The 20,495-nt window shown below is 47.1% G+C and overlaps 1 protein-coding gene across 1 annotated transcript; it reads left to right on the top strand.

Moving 5' to 3' along the window:
* Window positions 1-229: 229 nt before the first annotated feature.
* LOC111636064 (acetylcholine receptor subunit alpha-like 1) lies at window positions 230-16,809 on the top strand. Its single transcript, XM_023381224.1, has 6 exons — window positions 230-614; window positions 10,834-10,878; window positions 11,153-11,262; window positions 12,604-12,784; window positions 12,877-13,686; window positions 14,061-16,809. The coding sequence occupies exons 1-6, from the start codon at window positions 408-410 to the stop codon at window positions 14,202-14,204; spliced, it is 1,497 nt and encodes a 498-aa protein (XP_023236992.1). The 5' UTR covers window positions 230-407; the 3' UTR covers window positions 14,205-16,809.
* The last annotated feature ends 3,686 nt before the right edge of the window (window positions 16,810-20,495 follow it).

Raw genomic sequence — 20,495 nt, 5'->3', positions numbered from 1 at the left:
TTCGTCGGGCCGGGAATCCCGCCGTTTTCCGATCGATACCAACCGGAAACGGAAGAGTCCGCGGCGCTAACGGCGCCATTGCCTGGGTAAACTACCAAACCCGACCTATCGTCGAGTTTGGCCTTTAACCTCCCGACGCGGGTACTGCGTTTCTTAAGCCGGAGATTAGAGGTTAGAAGAAGAGAGGAGCGTAACCGTCGGGCGGGTTAAAGGTGACGCGGTCCTCCGCCCAGAGCCGGGAATCGATCGATCGGCGTCAATCTTCGGCGCTTTTTTCACGCCACGGGAGCGGGAAGAAGGGGAGCGAGCGGAGAGACAGAGAGAGGGAGAGAAACGACGGCGCGCGGCGACGATCGATTTGTGCTCCGACCGCATCCGCGCATCCCGGCCGAGGACGGAGCGGACGAATGGCCGAAGCGGGGCCGAGAGAAGCCCTGCGCCTGGCCCTGTTGCTGGGCCTGGCCTCGGCCGCTGTCTGTCAGGGCCACCTGGACGCCAAGCGCCTGCACGACGACCTGCTCAGCGACTACAACAGCCTGATCAGACCGGTGGCCAACCAGTCCGTCAAGCTGACCGTCAAACTCAGCCTCAAGCTCTCCCAGCTCATCGACATCGTGAGTACCTTTCCTTCCGCCTCTTCCTCCGACGCCCGTCCCCGTCCGCGCCCGTCCTCCGCCGCCTAGGACTCCAGATGGCGACACGCGCCCGACTTCGGCGGCCCGGACCGGAAGCGGCCGTCGGCCCGGCGCGGCGCCTCGGCCGCTATCTTTCCGGGTCTCGTCGCGGAGCGAAAGTCTCCGGACGGAACGATCCGGGGATTTAAAGTCGGGCGCGCGGCTAACCCCGGCGCTCGGGACGTTTGCCCATTCTCTCTCGAAAAAGGGCGTAATTACCACCCGAGCGGGGTTACGGGCGGCGACGGCGAAAGCGGACGGCGAATTTTATCCCGGGGCGGTTACTTTGCCAGTAATTTGTTCGTCGGCGGCGGAACAACTCCCGTCGTCCTCTTCGACGAATTTAACTTCGTACCGGAAGACGATCGAAGGTCGGGATAAGAACGATGTTCCGCGGATTGGGTCAAATTCTACGCTCCGCCCGAGGCTCCGGGTATTTCCGGGCGGAAACGGCCCGCGGGTGTAATTCAATTTTGCGGAGAATTGAAAGACACGCGTCGGATAACGTTCATCGGCGCGTGACGAATGCCACGTCTTTCCTCGATAATAATTTCGACATGGAAAAAACGGAGCAAATTTCGACGACCGTCGTGACGGAATCGGTCCGGAGACGTTGGGACACCGACATCGGTACGGGAGTGGAGGGGAAGCGCGGGCACCGCCGAGTGCGGCACTACGGGACCATTTTCGAATTCGAATGCGACGCGGGCCAAATCAAACGGTAAAAAGTCGATCGGGCGACGTTAAAGAGAGGGCCGACGGTGTGTAGTAGTTTCCTAAGAACCGTTTGAGCCCGAAATAAACGCTGGGCCACCGTCCGGCGGAATACGTTTTTAAACGGAGCGCGGACGTTGTCGATTACCTTTGTTATATTTAAGTGAGACGGACGGCCCGTGGCTCTTACGTAATTATTTTGCTCGAGTCCCGGTCTATTGGTCGAGCCCCAAATTGCCAGGCCCTAACTTTTTATTCCCTACGCGTCTTTCATGGTTCCAGCCGGGATCGGGTAGAGCGTAACTTTTTTATCCGCGCCAATAAATTAGTCCGAGCCGCGGGAAGATTATTTACCGTTAGAATCGGCAGGATCTTAAACTTTTTACCAAACAAATCCGGGAGGGAAGTTTTCTTCTTATAACAGAACGGAAATTTCCTGCGGATTTCCTTTACCCGCGAATTATAACTTTCGTTTCTAAATATAAAATGCGCGTGGTCTTCCAGACCTTTTAGTTTTTGGGTTCCGTACGAAACGGCCACGTAGTCGGCATAGAATATAACGTCATCGGGGATGGTTAAATTTATATGGTTTATACGTACAATACGTTAAATAGCCGCGGGCCTATCGTCCACTCCTTTGTCCGCTTTAATACCGTTCGAATCGAATTATTCGCTTTAGCGAGTAATATCGACCGGAGAGATACGAAATTATCCGCAGCGACGGACGATCTTCCGCACGGGGTTATATCATTTTTTCTAAAACTGTTACGTCTTCGCCGTCCAACGCTTCGGTCCTAGGCCTACGGTGGAAAACCGCGGTTACTACCCGGTATTCGGATGGGTAACTATATTGTTACGTTGCTCCGAGTGGGTTATTGCCTAGCGGTTAAGGTCGATGATGCGTTCTTGTATTAATATTAAGAATATTTTATAAAAAGAGGTTTTTCGACGATTTTAGTGGCTATCGAAGCTGCGGTAATAGGCCGTAAAATCCACTTTACGGCTTTTAGTTTTAAACGGAATATTGGGAGAACCGGATTGCGGGAAATAAATCGTTTTTAAACCGTCGGTTTACCCGGAAGGACGACGAGGCCACCGCGTTGTCGCTGTTTCGAAATTTACGTAGCCCGTCCGTCCGTTTTAAGTCCGATAATTATGTTAAAAACTTCCGTCGGAGATTCTTATATACCGTCCGGTATATAAGAACATCCGACGTAATGGTTAAACACTGGTCGCTTTGGTCTAGAAATTTTAGGGGAGGAGGTGGACAAACCTTTCGTTTGTCTATAAATATCGGCCGAACCGTTGCGGATGATATCCCGGTTAAAGCGCGTTTTACCTTTTTAGTCGACGATCCGCGTATTGTACTGTACAGTACTTTTTTAAATAACTTTTACTGGTGATTTCCTGATAGGGTTACGAAAGTCGGTCGAGGTGTGTATTTTAACCGATTTAAATTTCCCCACAAAAAGAGTTGCTACAAATTGCGCGGCGTGGCTCGTGTTGTTCTCAATTTACGATACGGATTGTTTTAAAATTTTCAAACCGTCGTTTGTTTTACTCGAGATTCCAAAATAATTATTTCAAAACATTATAGGAAATTCGGTTCAAACTCTTTATCTACGGCTCGTGCGTAGATAAGAGGTCGGCGGTCGCCACAGACATTCGTTATTCGTTCATTATTATTTATTAACGTATTGGTACAATACATACTCGGTACCGTTAAGCGCAGCCCAGTGGAAACTACTGTATATACAAATAAAAAAAAGATACAGTAAAGTAAATATAAGGTATTAAATTACAGTATTGTAACATCTAGTAAGGTGTGGGGAAGTACAACGAGAAGTGGGGTGTAGTTGGAGACAATAAAATATATTACAATACGATAGCATTTCAAAATATTTCAAAATACAAAAATAAAAAAAAAAAACATAAGTAGAGTATATGTACAATCAAAAAAACAGTAAAATATAGCCTATACAGGAGAACTCGCGTTTAAAAAATACAGTATTACAATACAATACAGTAAACTTATATACCAGTGTTTCTCAGCCTCTAACGAATCGTCGCCCCTTCAATAAAACCGTTACGTAGTATCGCCCCTTCGCTTCAAAATTCCGATGTCGAGGGCCGAGGCTAAAGCCAAATTCGTACCGCATCGAATAGACTAGTCACTAGTATAATGTTATTTGTTTAATTATTGTACAGTACGTTATAACGAATATAATATCTAATTATTCTTAATATAATGTTTTATTATATCGCCCAGAAAACTGTTTTGCGCCCCCAAACATAAATTGTTACTAATCGGCCGTCAACGTAGAAAAACGCCCACACGGGGACGATATCGCCCCCGTTGAGAAACACTGGTATATAGGGATGGTTCAGTCGCTAGTGGCAAGAGAGGCAATTGCCTCGTGTTTCTTTACGAATCGATGAAGAAGCTCGAAAAGTTTTTATTTTTTAGAAGGTCGAGGTCGCCACCTTCTAAAAAATAAAAACAGGGGGGTCACCGTACGCGGACCTATTCCCATGCCAAAATGCATTATTTTACGGGGACGGTTCAAAGCGCGGGTGATGACTTTACGCGGGCGACGATACTAGCGGATTTCACTGTACGTAAGACGGTGCTTCATTGGGAAGTTGTTACTATCCGAAATTTGCGTAACGTTATAATATCGACGTAATCCTTAGCGAGTTCGAATATCGATCGGTAGTTTAGATCTTTATTAAATTAATAATACAATACCATTGCCCGGATTGATTTTTCTTTCGATTTTATTTGCATTATAATTATTTATTTGAAAAGGATAATCGTTGGTTTGGCGTAACGCCGATAAACGAAATGTACCGTACGGTACGGCGATAGTAGCGATAGTTTAAGTAATTTCAACCAGTCTTTTATTTAGACGAGGAGCGCCGTAACCGATGGGAAAGTGGCGAGGTACGGAAGTAAAGTCTCGGCGTTATTAAAAAGGAAATAGGAAAAATTTAAGCGCCGACCACGGACCCATTTGCCGGGAAAACAATTTATATGGTAAAAAATTATAACGCCATAAATTTCGACGGATAGCGATTACTCTTTACGTTTCATTCGCCTCCGTCCGGGCTTTGGTTTTCTTTTCTTATTTTAAAATAATTTTCTAAAATCAAGGACGAGGAAATCGAGACTCCGGACTCTCCCAATGAGGCTTTGTCTCTTAAGGTACGATCCCAACCCCTTAAAACAGACCGTACGAACGAGTTGGTAGGCGCGGAGGCTAATGCCGCCGACTCAAAATTCAAATTTACAGCTAGACACGGCGATAAAAGTAGTCAAATCTCGTCGATGGGCTACAATTTGAAAAAATCGTACATCTATAAATTCCCACCGTTGCATCCGGAGAAAGGAGTTAGATAGACCACCGGCAAGACGGGAAAAGTATGACGCGCGGGGGCGAGACTATTCATTTCGTGCGGAGAGCATATTTTACATTAAATAAATTTAAAAAATGCCATCGAGAATTGTAGTCCGGCACAATAAATAATTGTTAGCTTCCTTTATAATTCCTTTTTTAGCTACGTAACGATATAAAGATTGTCGGAAAATTATAATTTTGAGTTTGTGTAAGTAGATCGGCCGACGTACGAACCGTCCGTAGCTAAAAACGACCTACATTGGATATACCAACGTACAGTACTGTACTGTACGACGAACGGATCGATAGGCCGTCCGTTGTCCGGCAACCGTTCCGCTTTTCTTTTCAAAAGTATCCGCACGAAAATACCGCGGGGTACGAAAGGTGCGTAAACGTCGCTTCGGACGACAAACCCGGGTTTTGCGCAACCGGGACCGGCGACGATTCGAAGAAAAATGGCCGCGCTTTTCGTTTATTCGGTTTGGCCTTCCGCCGGACCGAAGCAAACGTCGTTTGGTGGTTTTAAAATATATGCGGATGGGTCGAGCACTCTTCCAATTTGCGCGCCAGTCTTTAGAAATAAAGCCGTTACTCCTCGCCGGCCGGAGGGACGGACGATAAAGATTACGGAATTTGAATTTGGTCCCGGCCACCGTAATTCCGTCCGTCGGGCTAAACGTTGGCCGTTATCCGCCCGTCTTTCTTCCCATTGCGCGTTCCGTCCTTTATTTCGACTCGGAAACACGTAATACATTTCACGCAAAACAGAAAACAGAAAACGAAGGTGTTAAAACCTAAAAAATTGGCGGAGAAAGCAAGATTACATTTTGCTATCGGACTTGTCGAAACGTCGATTTTAATTTACTCAAACCACGTTCGTAGTTCCCGGGGAAAATTGCCGGTTCCGTCACTAAATTTTCCGTCGGATTTAGGAACGAATTTTTCGGTTTCTTTCGTATCTCGCCTCCGGCCGACAATTTGCAAATTAATTTCCCAAACCGAAGTTAATGGGCAAAACATTTGTATGATTTTGCCGGGCGCCGTCTCCCGGGCCCGATCTTTCCGCTACCTTCCGGTACAAAGCGGATGCCGGGGGTGCGAAATGAATAAACGTTTCGTCGGGCGGAGTGCCACTAAAAATGTGTAATTTCCCACCGCTTCCGAAATGCCGGGTTGACGCTCCTCCGACGGTGACAACGAATAACGGGAAGACCCGCGAAGTGGATGAGTCGAATAATTTCTTCCCGTGCCTTTCGTCCGTTTTGGGTTACTTTCTTCTATTCGTCCCCCTACAATATTAGACCGAAATGCTGGTTTCTATTTGAAATTTGACACCCGGCCCGCGGGTGGAGTAACCTATTTACATCGCGCTCGGTTCCGTCCGAAGATTTCGTTGCGAGTACGGGAATGGAGAAAGAAGGATAATTTTTACCAAGGAACCTATTCGTAAGGAATTCGTCGCCGTCTCGTCCGACCGTTTTCTTCCACTCCGCCCCATTTTATTTTATAAAGTACTGTACGGTTTAAAATTTCACTTTTCTCTGGGTCTAGCCAGTTCTCGTTTCCTCGGAAACAATTACTCGTCTGGCTTTTTCCCGTCTCTCTCCGGGTTTATTAATCATTTCTTCTCGCATTCTTTTTTTCTTCGTCCGGCGCGCTCCTAACTTCTCTTCCTTCCTCCCGCCTACCCGTATCGATTCTTTTCCGGCGTCTGTCCTCCGAAACTTTTGGGAAATTAAACGCCCATCGTTACTTTTGGCATTTAAAAGGACCTCGGGAATATCCCGGAAAATTGACGGAATAATTACGCCCGGTCACGGATTCGCCAGTAATTTCCACCCCGAACTCTCATAATACGAATTACGAATAAATAAAATTTAAAAATCAAACATTTTTTAAAGAAAATGTCTTCCCTCGTTAAGAACTCGCTGTTTTAACAGGCCGGGAAGCCCGTATTTCCGGTGTCGTTAGAAAGCGAAAAGGGCCGGGAGATTAATTAATCGACTCTGGGAACCGTCGTTAGTTTCGAAAATGTTAACGCGATTAAAACGAAAACAGAAGTCACTTTAATTTTTTCGTCGTTCTTTGCCTTCGGGTTTTAAGTAGACGTGAAAAAAGGAGAAGCGCGGCTTCGATTTTTCCATTCGATCACCCTTCAACATAAGAATATTAGAAAATATTCTAGTACCGGGAGGGTTTCCCCCTGCCAGTTTCCGGCCAAGGTGGGTTCTCTGACCGGACGATCGCTTCCGGTTCTCCTTCCCGGCACTACCCCGCTCCGGTGAAGAAAGCTTCCCTTTTTCCCGCTCTCCGTCTTCCTATTTTTCCTCCCATCCCTTATGAGAGAGGCGCCGGGTCCGAAGCGGGAGACGTCCGCTTCCGCCGTAGATTCTTTTTCCCAAAATCGGCCGGAAATAGCGGGTGGACCGGGCGCCACCCCGTCGGAAGCCTTTCCCACCCGTAGCGGGGCCGCCTTTGTGGTGGAGGGGCGTAATTTCCCGACGATTAATTAGGAAGAGAAACGGGGCGACGGGATTTGCGGAGGAAGGACGTAATCGACCGCCGACGTAATATCCGAAAGGGGACATAAAGGAGGAGGCGCGGGTCGAACAATCGCCCGCGTCCAGATTACCCGCCGTAATCCGTCCAAATGCCTTTGTGACGAAAGATTAGTTTCTCGGGGGGAGGGGACCGGACCGGGAGATTTGCCGCCGGGCGCCTACTTATTTATTTGTTTAATAAATAGGTCGGGATCTAGATTGGTGACTTCTTAAGAGGCTTTGCTTATCTCCGTCCTTCATTTACCCGTCGATTAGGAGCCGGCCCGCCGCCGGTATTAGCGCTTCTCTATTCTTTCCTTACTCTTCTGTTCGGTTACCTTAAAGCCCCTTTATTATCGGACGCGGCCTTTAATAAACCAATTCTTTTTTCTATACCTACCTTCAGTTTACTCCCAGTCCCGCGTCACCGCCTTCCGTATTATTCGAAAAGCTTTGTTAAATAATAGGATTACCGACGGGGAAAATGCGAATCCGAACGGGCGTGGCCCGTAAGTTTCGGAGGCGTCCGACATCTACCCTCGTCCGCCGTTAACGTTTCCGGTCCGAAAAGGTTCCGTTTATCCCTAAACTTTTCGTCCGCGCCCTGGACCCGGCGATTTCGCCCGAAAATTCTACGGCCGGGAATGCGGAGAAAGGGAATTTTGGGGCTTTCCGTCGCGTCTACGTTCGGAACATTCTTAAATATAAAATTATTTACAACCCCACAATTTTCTTTTTAAGCCAAGAGGTTATTTTTCCTTAAACTTTTCCCGGAAATTCGTCCGTATCGTTTCGTTTAATCTGGAAATATTTCTGCTTCGCCTCCATTTTTTAAAATTAGCATACTCGCGGGCAAGAAATAATTTCGGCCAAATCCTTATTTAACGTTTTCTCGGGAACAAAGCGAAATATTTTTTCTATTTGTAAAACGACGCCAAGACGCTATAAATTTTTACATACTTTACGCGTTTTGATATAAATTGGGGGACGACTAACGCGTAACGACAGTCTAATATTTAAATTACGCGCCGCCAAAACGGAAAGTATGGTATTTATAATAAGTCAGATTTTGTAAGAATGGGTCTCGACGTAGAATTTTAATGCGGTGGGCGTAGGCTTTAACCCGGAAAATATATTGTTAAACTGCTTAATTAATGTAGGCCGAGAAGAAAAATCACCTTAATACGGAACCTCTGCCAATCCCACGATGGGCGTGAAATTCGAGAATTCGAAATCTCCTAGGCTCGTCTTACGTCGTCTCGATAAGAAATAATTGTTTAGCCAAGCACGGTACGAAATAATCATCCAGTAAATTGCCCATCGATATCCAATTTCGTCTCTTTTCGCTTCCGCCACGGCGCGGAGGGGGAAAAGTCCGGAAAGAAAGCTCGTCCCGTGTCATTTTTACCCAAAACTCCGATTTGGTCGGGCGATTTTTCCGCAGGCGAGTACCCCGTGGCCAGTGGCGGTCGAGATTGGCGAGAAATGGTAAAACGCTTAAACCCCACTGCGAATTCTACGGATTTTAAGCAGCGAGAGGAGGGGAGTATAAAACGTTAAAACGAGATTCCGCCGAATTTAATAAAATATTTCCGAAATTTACACAAAACGGTGGAAGATTTCTTTCGGGAAACGGGCGCCCGGGCCCGTCGTCACTAAGGGACGGCATTTTAAACCAATTAGTCGAAAAATTGCCAAATACCCGGAGAGGAAAAAACACTCCCGAGACGGGAATGCGTTTCGGCGGAGGTAACCGGTCACTCTCGTCCTAGTAAATCGCCCGGCCAGTTCCGAAGCGGTTCTCGGAGATTCCGCCTCCCCCGTCCGATGCTCCGCGCTAAATCTTAAGAATGGCCGGAAAATGGAAGAAGAAAGCCTTTTTTTTTTCTTGTATGAAATAAATTGTGTATAAAAGCGCTCGAAATACGAAATATTCGGCCAACAATTTGCCAGACGTAATACGAGCGATCGCTTGTTGTGACGCGGTGACGATAACGGGCCGAAATTTTTAATGGTATTTTAATTAACCTAATCTTTTAATAAAATATAGATTTTGATTTTATCCGCGTTTTGCCCCCGTACATCGCACTTTTCCCGTTAAAAACAGAGTGGCGCGGTCTATCTAACTCCGCTCGGCAGTAAATTTTTCGACGGAAATAACGTTGGTAGATGGTCGATCGAGGTCTCCTCGCCTAGGCTTTCGTCCGCCTAATTCCGTTCTCCGGATTACGGAAGGACAGAATCGCGGACAGACGAACGTCAATAGGAATTTATAGGCGCGCCATTTGAAAATTGCGGCCCAACTAAAAGTTAAGACAACTTAACAATAATAATAACTTAATATCGCTTCCGGAGAGTAAGTGTTAATGGCTCTTTCTTTTCCGGAGGAAGACGTTTCTTCGGCCCACAAATATAATATTTTTTTGAAAACCGAGAAGAATTTCTAAAAATTCCTTTGGCGGCGAATGGTTGGAATCGTATCGGGAAGGCGGGCTCGGGCCTCCTTCGTACGCGTCAGAAAAAAAGGTCGGCTCTTCCCGCCGACGCACAGGGCCCGGGAGAAATCGGTGGGCGGCCGAGTCGACTTTCCCACCCATAAATGTGCGGTTTTCTTCAATCCGCGGCGGTATTTTCATTTCCAAGGCGGAATTTGCCGGCGATATTTGTTTTGCGCCGAGTTGTAAGGAAAAGGAATTCTTTGTCCGGATCGTTCTTTAATTTCATTTTGCCATATTTCCCGAAACGATTTACGGTTAATATCCGATAGGATTTGGCGGTCCTTTACGGCTGCGGAGGCCGTCCCATTATCTTGTCGGTCGAGATTGGATTCTATATCCTCTTTCCCGCCCGACCCGCCTCATTTTTATTCCATTTTATTCGACTCTTCCACCCAATCTCATCTATACGGATACAATACAATATATATAAGAAACACCTTAAGGTAGGAGTTTGATCAAACCGCCAATCGCGTCGGACAAATTTTCTCTACACAATGTTTTAAATCGACATTTATTACTTCCTCTTTCCTATTATATCCGCGCCGTTATTAAATCTCTCTTTCCGCTTTCGCCCCGTCCCAATTTTCGCTTATTTTCCAAAATGTTATTTTAACTATTTTCCCTCCATTTTCGTTTCCCTCGGAAATCGCCTCGCCTTCGGCCCGTACCAAATCGCGTTAACCTCCTTCCTCCGGCGCCCCGTCAGTCCCCCTACCAGAAATCGTCGGGGCGCCGGACCGGGGGGCCCTTTCCTTTAGTTCCGACTCCACCACCGTCTCCTCTGGAAGGAGTAAATCCCTCCCCGCTTCGGTAACTTATCGGGTCCCGTCCGACGGCGCGGCACCGGCTTCCCCAAAAAGAGGACCCCGGGACCCAGCTAAAATGCTTGGAAATTTCCTTCACCCGCGATTTTTGCCGCCAGAATTTATGGCGGAAATTGTTTATTTGGAAGTCGGATTTATATAAGTTAAATGTTCGACGTAACCGACCCGAGATTTTTTAATTTCAGAATCTGAAGCAGCAGGTGATGATCACCAACGTCTGGGTGGAACAGGTGAGCTCGTCCGTAAATCTCCTCCCTCGCTTTCCCTTTCGCTCCTTAACGTAAACGACGTTTGCCCGTCCATCTTTTCGTCGTTTCGTCCGACTTTATCCTTGAATACGTTTCTTACGCGGACGCCTTTAAACTTTATCGATTGGTGGTAATTTAGAAATACGTAAAACGGTCGAGGTGGAGACGGCGGAATTTAAGGTGTTCGACCGCGAGGAAAGAGCGAAGTTAATTAATTACTTGTCCGTCCTTGACTGGTAATCGCGTGTCTCGATAGGTGTGGCAAGACTACAAACTGAGATGGAACCCCTCGGAGTACGGAGGAGTGGAGATGATCCACGTGCCGGCCGAAGACATCTGGCTACCCGACATCGTTCTCTTCAACAAGTAGGTGACCTCTGTCCTTTCTCTCTTCCTTATTCTTTCGGTTAGCGCCGGGCTTCCGTTTTTCCCGTACGCTCCGCCAAAAGCGCCCGTCGGGAAACGACCGTTTTCTCGGAACGCGAAACGGTCCAACCCAACGGGTAGATTCCGTCCCTCCTTTTACCCATTCAAATAAGTTATGGCATAATGACCGGTCGAGTCGACTGAGGAAGAGAATTTCGCCACGGTTAAGATATTCTATATAAGCTTATATATACTAGCGAAGAATGGTGAGCGTTGCCCGGAACTCGGGCAGGGCGTTAACTCGTCTCCGTTATAAGGTAGCGTACGTTTCCCGTAGGATGACAGAGAATAACTATACGAAATTTGGTGCAAATCGGCGAAAACGTTTCGAAATTTACGGGAATGAAATGGGAGGGGAGGAGTGAAGAGTCGAGCTTTAATTAAGATAGCTTTCGTACCGCATTGTACAGTACAGTACTGTACAGTTGGTGGAAACTAAGAAGCTTTCCAACGTCCCTGGACACGGACGAATTTCTTTAGACATCTTATCGTCGATTAGGCTCACTGGCATCCGAAGAGTAACCGAAAGAATTCATTTTACGTAGGTAGATATCTAATAACGTAGAGTCATTCTTATTTTTAAATAACGGTACGATAGGATTAATACTGAGGCAAAGACGCTAAAGGCCTAAGTGCAAAAGTTTAGTTTGATATAAGGACAGTAAATTTGCTCCTTATAGACTAGCTGTATGTATCCGATAACATAAGAGTAGTAAACGACGACCGAGCTGATAAAAACTAAGCGTACACACAGCTACCAGTACCGCTAGAATCAAAACCCAAACCGAAAATATAAGTTTAAAAAAACCCTCCAGATGGCCAAGGGTGACGATGCCAGACAATTGCCTGTTGTCGTTCATTTTCCTTTTTAATATTAAAATAACATACAGCCTACATTCGTCTGGTCCATCTTCCGTACTGTACTGTACGTCGTCTCTGAAGCCAGATCCCGACCTTTCTCTATTCTGGCTAACCGCGGACGGGTTCGACATTCTTCCACCGTAGTCGAAACAATTGAGGAGTGTCGCCGCTTTCTGGCGGCGAGATGCCTCTCTTACGACTCTCGAGAACTTGGCCCCCGAAGGTGCGCCCGATCCGATGGCGGCACGCGTCTAAAGTGGCGGAAAAGCGTGGGAAGCTTTGGACTCGGCGCGACTCGGATACGAAGCTTTAAATAAGAAAATCTTCCGCCGGAAGGAGGAGATTCGTTGTCTTTAAAGCGTCGTTTCCCTTTCGCCTGTGGTCTCGCGCAGGAAATAACCTCTGTCTGTCGTTTTGCAGCGCCGACGGCAACTACGAGGTGACTCTGATGACCAAAGCCAAAGTCTACTACACGGGAGAAATCGTCTGGAAGCCGCCGGCACTTTATAAGAGCACCTGCGAGATCGACGTCGAGTACTTCCCCTTCGACGAACAGTCCTGTCTGATGAAATTCGGCTCCTGGACCTACGACGGACGAGAGGTGAGAGTTTGTCCGGACCCGTCGTCTTTAGTAAGTAACCCGGAGAACGAAACGCTTTACTTACTCCCGCGGGCGGGTCCTATGTATTTCAGGTGGATCTGCGCCACACCAAACAGATCAGCGGTTCTCCCACCGTTCTGATGGGCATCGACATGAGCGAATTCTACAAGAGCGTGGAATGGGACATTCTGCTGGTACCGGCCATCTACCACGAAGGGTACTACGAATGCTGTAACGAGCCCTATCCGGACATCACATTCAACGTCACCATGAGACGAAAGACCCTGTTCTATACCGTCAACCTGATCATTCCCTGCGTGGGAATCTCCTTCCTGACGGTTTTGGTCTTCTTCCTGCCCTCGGACAGCGGCGAAAAGGTCACTCTCTGCATCTCCATTTTGGTGTCGCTGACGGTCTTCTTCCTTCTCTTGGCCGAGATCATCCCCCCCACGTCCCTGGCCGTTCCCCTGTTGGGAAAATATCTACTCTTCACCATGATTCTGGTCACCATCTCCACCGCCGTAACCGTCGGTGTGCTCAACGTCCACTTTCGATCTCCCACCACCCACGAGATGTCGCCCTGGGTCAGGAGGGTGTTCATGCACGTGATGCCTCGATTGTTGCACATGCGCCGGCCCACCGAGACGTCCGAGGACAACGGCGGTCCGGTATCGAGCTCGGAGAGATGCAAGTGCAAGACCGACGTTTACCGATGGGGAAGAGAACCGGCGGTCGAAGTGTACCATTTGGGCTACAAAGGCAACTCCCGAGACCTGGTACACGAACGGGACGCGGGGTGGGAAGAGAAGTACTGCAAGTATTGCCTGAGGGAGATGCAGAGAGCCACCGAAAGCGTCATGTACATCGCCGAATACATTAGAAAAGACGACGAAGCTCAAAGCGTAAGTCCACCCGCTTTTAATTCTCGGTACCGTACCGCGCGGCGTTGTCCTTTTCGGGGGAAGCGTCGGGCCGTTTCTAACGAATCTTTAACCCCAGACGATTATCCTACGCCCGTTTTCCGGGAAAAATCCATGAAAAGTGAGTTTATCTCGCTCTTCCGACGATTTTCTGTCCGCCGGAAAGAGACGACCGCGAGTAACTGACAAACAACGGAAAGAAACGGAAATGCGGAGGCCGAAATTAATCACTTTGGCCGAAAATTCTACCCGAAGTGATTAATTTCGGTCGGGGAATAAAAGTATTTGAATAGTCCGGCGGGTGGGAAGGCGCCGAGAAGACCATCCACCGATTTCCTCTCTTTTTCTTTGTTTAGGTGATCGAGGACTGGAAGTACATCGCCATGGTGTTGGACAGATTGTTCCTGTGGATATTCACCCTGGCCTGCATCGTGGGCACCTTCGGCATCGTGTTGCAGGCTCCTTCGCTCTACGACGACAGGATGCCCATCAACGTCTGAGCGCCCGTCCGCGCGCTCCGAGCCGGACGATTCGTGCCAAACTTATTCGCGGAAGAAAGTAGCCGAGGCGGGAGGCGGGGAGGAAGGCCCGACCGAGGCCAATAATTCCCCCCTCCTTTAGAACCCGTCTACGCGGGTCGCCCGTCAGTGGGCCGGGCCCGGGAGGGCGGCGCCTGAAAGTCGGAGTAGTCGGTAGGAAAACCGGAGGAAGAATTCTTCTTCGGATGGGGTAAACCCGCAGTTATTCCGGCCAAATTCCCTTATTTATTAGAGGAATGCGTGGGAAACGGCCGACGCTTCCGAAAGCCGAAGGATGGTGGGAGTCCCGACCGGGCCAAAGGGGCGAATCGACTTTTTCCGGTAGAAATTAAGAAAATTTTCTCCGGGGTGGGAGGAAAGACGGGGCGTCGATTAGAAAATAACCGGATAAATACCCACGTTGGATTTTAAGAGGGCGCTTCCCGGGCCGACGACCGAATCCCGGCGAAGAGATTTAGGTAAAGCCCGGTACTGGCGTGCGGAAGCCAACGACGTAAACCGTCGACGTAACTTTTGCCGCAAAAGTCACGTCATAATACGAAATGGAAAATTTTGGTCTTTGGGCGTGGCGGAAGGCGGAAGGCGGAAGGGTAAAAATTAGACCGATAAAGCCGTTTAGCCAGGCGAAGCTAAAAGTTTTATTTAAACTGTAGGACGTTAATATATTTCGTTTATCCGCTCCATCACTACTCGATTTAAATATTAATTCAAATAGACGTAAAGTATCGGATATTCTCGACTCGCGGCCATTTGGAAATTTCTTACTGGCGATAAGACGATAAGTCAACTCTGAAAGTTTAACGGATGCCAAGAAGCCATTTTCCAATATCGGCGCATTTGGACGGTAGGACACATTCCACCCGCCAGTACCGGGCTTAAAGAATAGGATCCGGTCGAAGGGAAGGGGCGAAGACGGAAGCGTCGGTCGTTGCCGTTTGGTCCCGGGCCTTTCGTTTATAAGGGAAGGAAGCTTCTACCGTCCCGACTTCGGGCCTTCCGAGACTAAAACTCGTCTTCGACGAGCCGAACCTCCTTCCCTCGGCCAAAAACGGGCGCCTTCCGCTCTCTACCTCCGACTTTCGAACGGGGTAGAGGCGTCGGCCCGACCAAGTGCCAATAGACATCTCCCGCCAAACTAGCCATCTTCGGACCGGCGGTGGAGAAAAGGGAGGAAAGCGGCCGCGTCCTACATTTTAAAAGGCGGAGTAATTAGAAAGGGGTTTGTTAAGAGGGGGAGGGATTATCTGCGGAAATAAACTCTTTGTCTTCCTGGGTAAAAACTATTCTTTGCAAATAAAGAGGAGAGAGAGAAAAGCCCGGCAGAGGCCGGTCTTTTCTCCTTCCCGAAATGAAAAAAATGTCTAAAGGTATCCGGGCCAAAGGATTGCCAAGCGTCTTTCCCGGATGACGGCGGTGACGGGTGGAGAACTAAACGGGCGCTTCTTTCGGAGGTGCGAAGAAAACAGAAAGCTCGGACCGGGAAAGAGGGAAAGAAAAAGGGCGGAACGACTGACGCCAAACGTACGGGACGTTAGGATTTTCCGGTAAGATTCTCCACCAGTTTCGAATAACTCCGTTAGAAATCCGGATTATTTCTAACGGAAGGGAAAAAGGGCGGATCCGTTTGGCTACTTCCCGTTTTCCGGGGATTTCGAGCAAAGTTTACGAAGAATCCAGCAGACGTTTCGCGGCCATTCTCTTCTCCGGTGGGATAAAAACCGGGAGGTCACCCGTCTATTTCCATTTTACCGTTACGTACGAACACCGATTTTCCGGAGAAAGCTTCCGTTTCTTCTATATTCTACCGGCGGCGACTGGAAACGAGGAATGAGAAATGAAAGGAGTTACGAAAGAGAAAGAAAAAGTCCGACTAAGTCGTTAGGCGAAAGTCGGGACTTTCACTCGACCAACAAGTACACCTAAAGCATCGGTCTTTAGGCACGTTCGACGCCTAAAGACCAATACGCACCGATTTGGGAAACGGAGACGGAGGCAAAAGTACGACTAAAATTGCGAATTTTGAAGGCGGGTCCACTCTTCTCTTAGCAAACGACTATTTAAAGCTCCGTTTACCAGTGAGAATTGCCTTGGTATTCGGACTTTTCCTCCGACGAAAATTCCCGGGGCCAATTATTACCTAGCCTGTATCCGCCGGCCCGGACGGTTAATTTCTTAAGCCGTTTTCTTTTCTTCTCCAAATAACTTTATTCGTTTATTACAATTTCAATGCGAAAAAATTTAATAAATTAAACGGCGGGAGCGGGAGCCAGAAAATGGCCGAATAATCCGCGGAGGAATCCGAGTCTCTGTGGCCGCCATCGGTCGACCCCAGGTATGGCGACTTGACTGTTACCGGCTAACGTTATTTATTTTTGCGGGTTATACGGAATTAGTCTTACTTACTATTTTCGGAGGGAAAACGCAGATATTTCGCCCACATAAACAAAAAGTATAACAACTATCGTTTATTATTAAATAAATAAAAGAAAACAATCGCACGCAATACCTACGTAATATCCAACCCACCCACGACGCGCTGCGGTTATTTCGCAGGGGCGACTACGGTTTTATAACGAATTTCAAACTGGCGATAAAGTGTGGCCAACTCCTTTATTAAGGCGGCCGTTGGATTAACCACTCTCCGGTTGCCGGTACCCCGGGCGGGCCGTTGGCGAAAACCGAAAAAAATGCCGGTTTAATTTAAACCGGGGCTGCGGAGTGGCGTAGAAATCTACCGACTCCGACTAGGGACGGACTCGTTACCAAAATAAGCCCGGGAATTCCCATGTCATCGAGCCACCTCGGACTAAAAGGTAATTCTAATAGTTTTTATTCTAAAGTTAAAACATTCCTCTAAGTAGACACGCGGTTAACGTATAAATATGTATTCGATAATTTTTAGTTTTCCGACTGTTATATATAACGGAGGAAAAGCGTATCTATCGGTCAAAAAACCACCCCTTTTAAATTTTTACACTTTCGGGCCGGGGACAACCCGAAATGTCGGATAGGCAAAAGATTGGGTTTTTTCTGTACGCGTGGGTTTTAGTCCAAGTCTGTTCGAAGCCTAATCACATTTGTGGTTTTTAAATCCTAGTCGGATGGTTTAACACGGGAGTTATTAAGCTTCGAAGTGGTTGAACTAAATCGTGTCCTCATACACATTCTAACATCTCGGGCGAGAACATCTTAACGGATTCTACTGTACTATTATAAAATGACAGAAAACTTAATTTTTAGGGTATAGAGACGAGTTTTATAACAAAAGAAAAAAAAACAAATGTGAACGCTAATAACGAGTAAAATATTCACGAAGTCCTACCGCACTGGAGATGTGACGCGACTCCTTCTACGTCTCCATCTCGTCTATCTTTAATTAAGAACCAAAATTTAATAGCATTAATGTCCCTTTATACGCGAGATACTGCGCCAAATTTCGTTTCTTAAACTTTACCCGGAGAATAAAGAAATTACATGCCAGCGCGAGTACACGAAGTTTCCCTTTTATTTGGCATTTTTCGGATTCGAAACATGTAGATTTGCAAAAAACTCGGAGAGTCAAATTTGACACGATTTCGATACTTTTCGGTTTTATATATAACATATACGTAACAAGTTGGGAAGTAAAACGGAGTCGGAGTCGGCGAATTTTTGATCGCTCCGAGTAAAACACCAAAACTGCGCCAGTCCGAAACGGCCGTAGTCCGATGACGTAGACTTAGGACCGACTTAATGAATGACCGAGCGCCACGTTATATTTATGAATCGCGTTTTTGAACACTTTGTAGATGTCAGTATCTTTAAGAAGGACGCGAAGATCGCGTGGCCAATTAATACCCGGTCGTGGCACGGCCCATGCCCCGGATACCGTCCGGGAATGCCGTTTTCGTTATCGAAAAACCCCCGCCACTCCCCACCCTACCGACAATTTTCCGAGTCGTCCGGCTTCAGTTTGGGCCGGCGGCGCGTTTATCCACTCCGTATTTGTGGCTAAAACTCTGGATTTCATCCGGCCATCCGGAGTTCTCGGCCTTGGCAATTTCTCGGGAAAGCGTATTCTAGCTCCCATCACCATCCCGCGGATTGAAGAAACAACGCCGCGAAAACAGAAAGCCGTACTTTTTATAGGCCGTCGACGGGGAACGGGTCGAGAGGAGTCGCTCTCTTCTCCACCCCGCCCGAGCCTGCGCTAAAGTCGACGAATGTCGATTATGTTTCGTTTCCGATGGACGGTCCTTTCTCCTTTGCGAAACGCTCCACCCTTTCCGTACAATGGCGCCACAGCTTTCCCCTCTTCTTGTCAAATTCCTAGTAATCGATGGAGCTACGTCGAATTAACTCTCGTATTACGGTCGTACTTGCCAACCTTTTAGGCCGAGTTATAAACTCCTTACCGCCACCGAATCCGTAAGAAAAGCTGGCGCGCATCAAACTTTAACGTTACGGAAACGGAGTCGCGGACTACACGCGCGCCGAGTAGCCTTTCGATGGGAAATCAAAAGCCGGAAGTAGCTAAAGAGACCGGGACAGATCGGGAAGGGGACGACGAGAATACGCGACTACGATGGTTTATCGGAAATTACTGCCGGAGCTTTATATTATTAATAAAGAGCCGAAAGATGGGCAGCGTGGACGAAGGCGAGTGCGTCCGTCGATATAAACAGAACGATATAAAATTTAACCTAAGAGTTACTTCGATGGTAAAGAAAACGAGTGAACAAATCCTTATAGCGTTGATCTAGCTGCGATATTTTCTCCCGTTTACGCGGATAGTGCGCGCGGGTACGGCTGTCTGTCTCCTACACCGTAAATAAATTTGGTTCCCTACGGATACGGATCGGGCCTTACGGTATTTTATAACTACCGCCGCCAGTATCTGCGTTGCCGACACTTACTGACACCCATACGGTACGAAGTTTATAACGCAATGCTTAAAATATAGAATAGCCGCGCCCGCGTGGGTAGAAAAAGCCAAAAAATTCTCTATTAACATCGATATCGCGCGACGCTGGTATTAAATACTTTTAATAAGCAAAATTGAATGTCGTCTTCCCCTTCGATATCTTATAAAGCTATTGTCGTAAACACCGTGGCCAGAGTATGGCGATAGCTTTAAGCTCTTTAACATCACAATTTAAGAAAGGTCAAATATTTTACCAGACATATCGTAAATCTCGGTGTGGATTTATCGCGGGTCCGGTCAATCTCGACGTCGAGCGACGAATGTTACGCGCCTTTGCGCCACGTTTTGCTCGGTTAATAATTTCTTCCGTTACGGTACAACGTATTCGACGCAGTGGCTATCGGTCAGTTCGTTGACTTTCCCCGCAAAGATGATTTTTCTCGTAATTTATTTCCTATCTTTTATCCCATCTGCCATTTAAAATTATCGCGTCCGAGCTAAAATTCTTATAGAGGAGAAGATGGTATTATGGAACTCCAATTACCTTTTAGTGAATTGTAAACAAGGTATCGTAACTACACCCACATTTTTTGTGCGAAAAGTACCGGTAACTAGTAAACTAAATGTTCCTAATTGGATTTTTCGCTGGTGTAATTATAAGTATGGTTTTTGAAGGCTTTTGTACAAAAAGTCCGAAAGTAGGCTTAGAGAAAATCGGGTGGTAATATGGAACATTACCGTATATTTTCAAAAAAATGCTTTAATGTAGCCAAAAACAAATAGGAAAGGACAAAGAATGTTAAATAATTACCAAATTATTTACTCCAATGTATTTTATCGCAAAAATGCTTTTATAACAGAACAATATGACCGCCATCAACAATATATATTCCGGCAGCTCTTTTTCGATATCGTCGGGAAGAATTGACTTTCTACCTAGTGTCTTTTTCCCAAATTGCTCCGGGCGAATGTCTGATTGCAAATCGAAAGTTCGGAGGAGTCGAGTTCCGTATTACCGTAAAAGCACCAATGGGGTCCGTATTTCACCCATCGCCATCTCGAATTAACTTATGTCTGTCGAGACCAAAATTTAAAAAACGTGAACATCACATAGATTAATATGTATCCCTAAGTCTCTGGAACGAAATACGTGCACCAGTGAACCTACAACTACGCGATTTATATTTTAAAAATAATTAAATTCACTTAGCATTCAAAACTTGCGAATTTTGAAAAAAACAAATTTGCTGATTAAATGCGGACAACCGTTTAACCGAAGTAAAACGGGTTTTCCTCTCGCTATGGATGTCTGCCTAGTTCAGTTCAGCCACATTCCGCTACAGTTCGCC

Source organism: Centruroides sculpturatus, unplaced genomic scaffold (assembly GCF_000671375.1).
Source record: "Centruroides sculpturatus isolate CEXI.00-Female unplaced genomic scaffold, Cexi_2.0 scaffold982, whole genome shotgun sequence".
Lineage (NCBI taxonomy): Eukaryota > Metazoa > Arthropoda > Arachnida > Scorpiones > Buthidae > Centruroides > Centruroides sculpturatus.
The sequence above is the reverse complement of the archived record's forward strand: the minus strand, read 5'-3'. Positions and strand labels throughout refer to the sequence as shown.

Excerpts from the sequence above, each read along its gene's own strand:
- LOC111636064 (XM_023381224.1), top strand. The coding sequence starts at position 408 with ATGGCCGAAGCGGGGCCGAGAGAAGCCCTGCGCCTGGCCCTGTTGCTG. Across the intron at positions 10,879-11,152 it reads CCAACGTCTGGGTGGAACAG|GTGTGGCAAGACTACAAACT; the intron begins GTGAGCTCGTCC and ends GTGTCTCGATAG. Across the intron at positions 12,785-12,876 it reads GGACCTACGACGGACGAGAG|GTGGATCTGCGCCACACCAA; the intron begins GTGAGAGTTTGT and ends TATGTATTTCAG.